Source organism: Benincasa hispida, chromosome 2 (genome assembly GCF_027475165.1).
Source record: "Benincasa hispida cultivar pf3 chromosome 2, pf3_genome.v1.1, whole genome shotgun sequence".
Taxonomy (NCBI): domain Eukaryota; kingdom Viridiplantae; phylum Streptophyta; class Magnoliopsida; order Cucurbitales; family Cucurbitaceae; genus Benincasa; species Benincasa hispida.
The window spans coordinates 7,767,285-7,770,332 of NC_143479.1; the positions used below are offsets into that span (position 1 = coordinate 7,767,285).

Genomic DNA, 3,048 nt, shown 5'->3' on the forward strand with positions numbered 1-3,048 from the left:
TAAATTATATTAGGGTTTAGTTCATTTTTACCAAAGAAATCGGCCTAAAAAATATTAATTATGAGGAAAAAATGTATAGACAAACTAGTTAAATGAACCTAAACATAATGTGTATAGAAACCATTAAATAAAATCATGAAATTTATACTTTGGTTAAAATCATAACCTAGGAATTGAAAATGGAATACCCAACTCATCAGACAGAAGATAAAATTAATAAAAATCCCCAAATTCCCTGTCCAAATCAAACCAAGAAACAGAGCTCAATCAGAATGATGAATAGTGAACCTGTAAACCATAACATGTTCATAACTCTCCCCTGGCTTCACAATCTGCGAAGGAAAATTAGGATGATTCACAGAATCCGGAAACCCCTGAGTTTCCAAGCAAAGCCCTGCATATTCCTTATACACAACCCCTTCTTTCCCTTTCACATCCTTCAACTGATTCGCTGTATAAAATTGAACTCCCGGCTGATTACTCCATAGCTCCATCTTCCTCCCCGACGTTCTCCCTGTAACCTCCGCCACTTTCTTCAAATGCTCACTCCCAGTGTCGTCCACCACGTAATTAATGTCGTATCCGCCGACTACGCTCTTGATCTGCGACCCGATCTCTCGTGGGGTTGAGAAATCAAAAGGAGTTCCGGCCACTGGCACGATTTCACCGGTGGGGATGAGCTCGATGTTGACGGGAGTTATGCTTGAGGCGAAGAGTTTGATTTTGTGAGATAGAATGTCGCCACTTGAATGGCCGTCTAGATTCCAGTAAGAGTGTTGGGCCAAGTTTACTGGGGTTGGTTTGTTTATGGATTTTGCTTCCATTTTTACTCCTAATTTGTTTGTTTCTATGAACATGTAAGTTACTAAAACTCGAAGATCGCCGGGAAACCCTGTTTACACATAAACCAAACAAAACCCTCCATTTGTTCATTGTAATCCTTTAATTTAGGGTTTAAGATTTACGGTTTAGAGTCCGACCTTGTTCGCCATCGAAACTGTCATGGGTGAATGTAATGTGGTTGTCCTTCACATAACTCTCCACCTTCCATATCACATCTCCGAACCCTTTCTTCCCACCTTTACAGTCAAATAAAAAATGCTTAAAAAATCTCAATATAAAATCAATTTTCTTAGCATTTTGATTGCTTTTAAATATTCATGAATTTGAGTTAACTACCTATTAAGTAATGTAAACAATTTGAGTCATTTGGAGTTCTCAAATCCCAGTCCCAAGAGAGAGAAGCACATGTCATTACAGGGCAGTTAATAGATGATGGCGAATAGGTGACAGTAAGAGTTTTAACCAAGAAATAGATGACAATACAAGTTAATAGATGACAATGAAAAAGATGAATTCACAATTAGAAAGGAAAACATTAGGGGAGAGAACGGAAGAAAAAAGTGTTTAGATCGATGAAATATACCATGGAGTAAGTTCCTTCCATCATTAGGAGCGAGTTTATAAAAAACACCATCGATACCAAATTGAGCTCCTCCAATTCTATTTGCTACACGTCCAACAATGTTTCCAAAGTAGGTAGTATCATTCTGTCAAAACAAATGCATAAACAAATCATACCCTTTTATTCATTTTTCTCTTTTATATCAGAAAATCACAACAAAAAACGCAATTATCTCACTCGAAAGTCATCAATTGAAGGGAAAGAAAGAACAATATCATCCAACTTCCCTAAAACAAATAACGGAAAAAAAAATTTAGAACTATATCATAATGTGTTGAATGCAAATATAATTGGGTAAAGTTAAGAAAAACAAAAACAAAACAAACCATTTTTATCAGGAAGAATAACAGAGAGAATGGTAGCACCATAATTGGTAAATTTAATAGAAAAATCTCCCCTTCTCAATTCATAAACTCCCATTTCATTTCCATTAGCAAATCCAATGGCTGCAACCACTAAGAGAAAGATGAATGGAAGAACTTTGGCCATTTTGAAGAATAGAACAATGTGTCTTGATGGGTTAAACTTAAACTCAAAGGATATTTATGTAGCTAGATAGAGAGATGCATCTAATTTTGAGAGAAGGAGAAGATAAAGTTTGTTGATTTTCTTAACCATTTTGTAGATTTGGGATAGAAACAAAATCAAGTTTGAGTTTTTATTTTTCAAATGGGTTTTCTTTTTTTGGTTGAAATTTTAATCTACTTTGACCTATTCTTTCTCGCTTTTTTATTCAGTTTGTATTTGCCATATATGTTTTAACTAAAAGCCAGAAAAGATAAAACATTTGCCAAAAATGAAATTGGGATGTGCCTGATGTTTTATTAATATCCCTGGTTTAGTTGGACTTTATCTTAAGTTACTTATATACATAAATTGTTGTTATAAGAACTTGAGATATGATTTTTTTTTTTTTTCTATTTTCTTTCTTTGCTTCAATGTTCCGGAATATGATATCTGAACATGGTATCTAAGATACGATTTTAAATTCTAGGAAACTTTTAAAGACCCTCTGGAAAAATCAAAATCAAGATCTTGAAAATGATAATGAGTAAAATATGACAATATAACTCAACAATTGATCGACATATATTTCGTTGGTCTTCAACAAATAGGTTAATATTAGGACATATTAGACACAAAATTAAAAGCTCATAAACCTATTAAAACACTTTAAAACTTGAGGACTTATTAAATTCAACACTAGTTTAGGAACTTGTAATTTAACCTTTTAACACATGACCAAATGAGATTAGAACCTTGGTTTAAAATGTTGATATCGACAGAAATATCAAAGTCTCAATTTTTTGAAAATGTTGATATTATGGAAAATTATAATAATAAATTATTTCTTTTAAGTACAATAGGCATAGGAGAATTCGAACCACATATCTCATGGTCAATAACACTATCATATTATGCTAGTTTTGGCATAATAACAAAATTTTAAAAATAATAAATTAGTAAATAAATATTGTATGTTTTTTAAACAAGTTAAATGTTTATTATTGATTTTATATTCATATTAGTGGCATTTTGTTACGTCTCAGTTTTAAATTAGGTGATAAAGCAATTTTCTATCG

General features: G+C 32.5%; 1 protein-coding gene across 1 annotated transcript; it reads right to left on the reverse strand.

The window, feature by feature from the left end:
- Positions 1-263: 263 nt before the first annotated feature.
- LOC150037627 (uncharacterized) lies at positions 264-1,960 on the reverse strand. The gene is made up of 5 exons (XM_090311254.1): positions 1,792-1,960; positions 1,643-1,692; positions 1,427-1,550; positions 981-1,079; positions 264-892 (listed from the first exon to the last, which is right to left on the reverse strand). The coding sequence occupies exons 1-5, from the start codon at positions 1,952-1,954 to the stop codon at positions 264-266; spliced, it is 1,065 nt and encodes a 354-aa protein (XP_090167380.1). The 5' UTR covers positions 1,955-1,960.
- Positions 1,961-3,048: the final 1,088 nt, after the last annotated feature.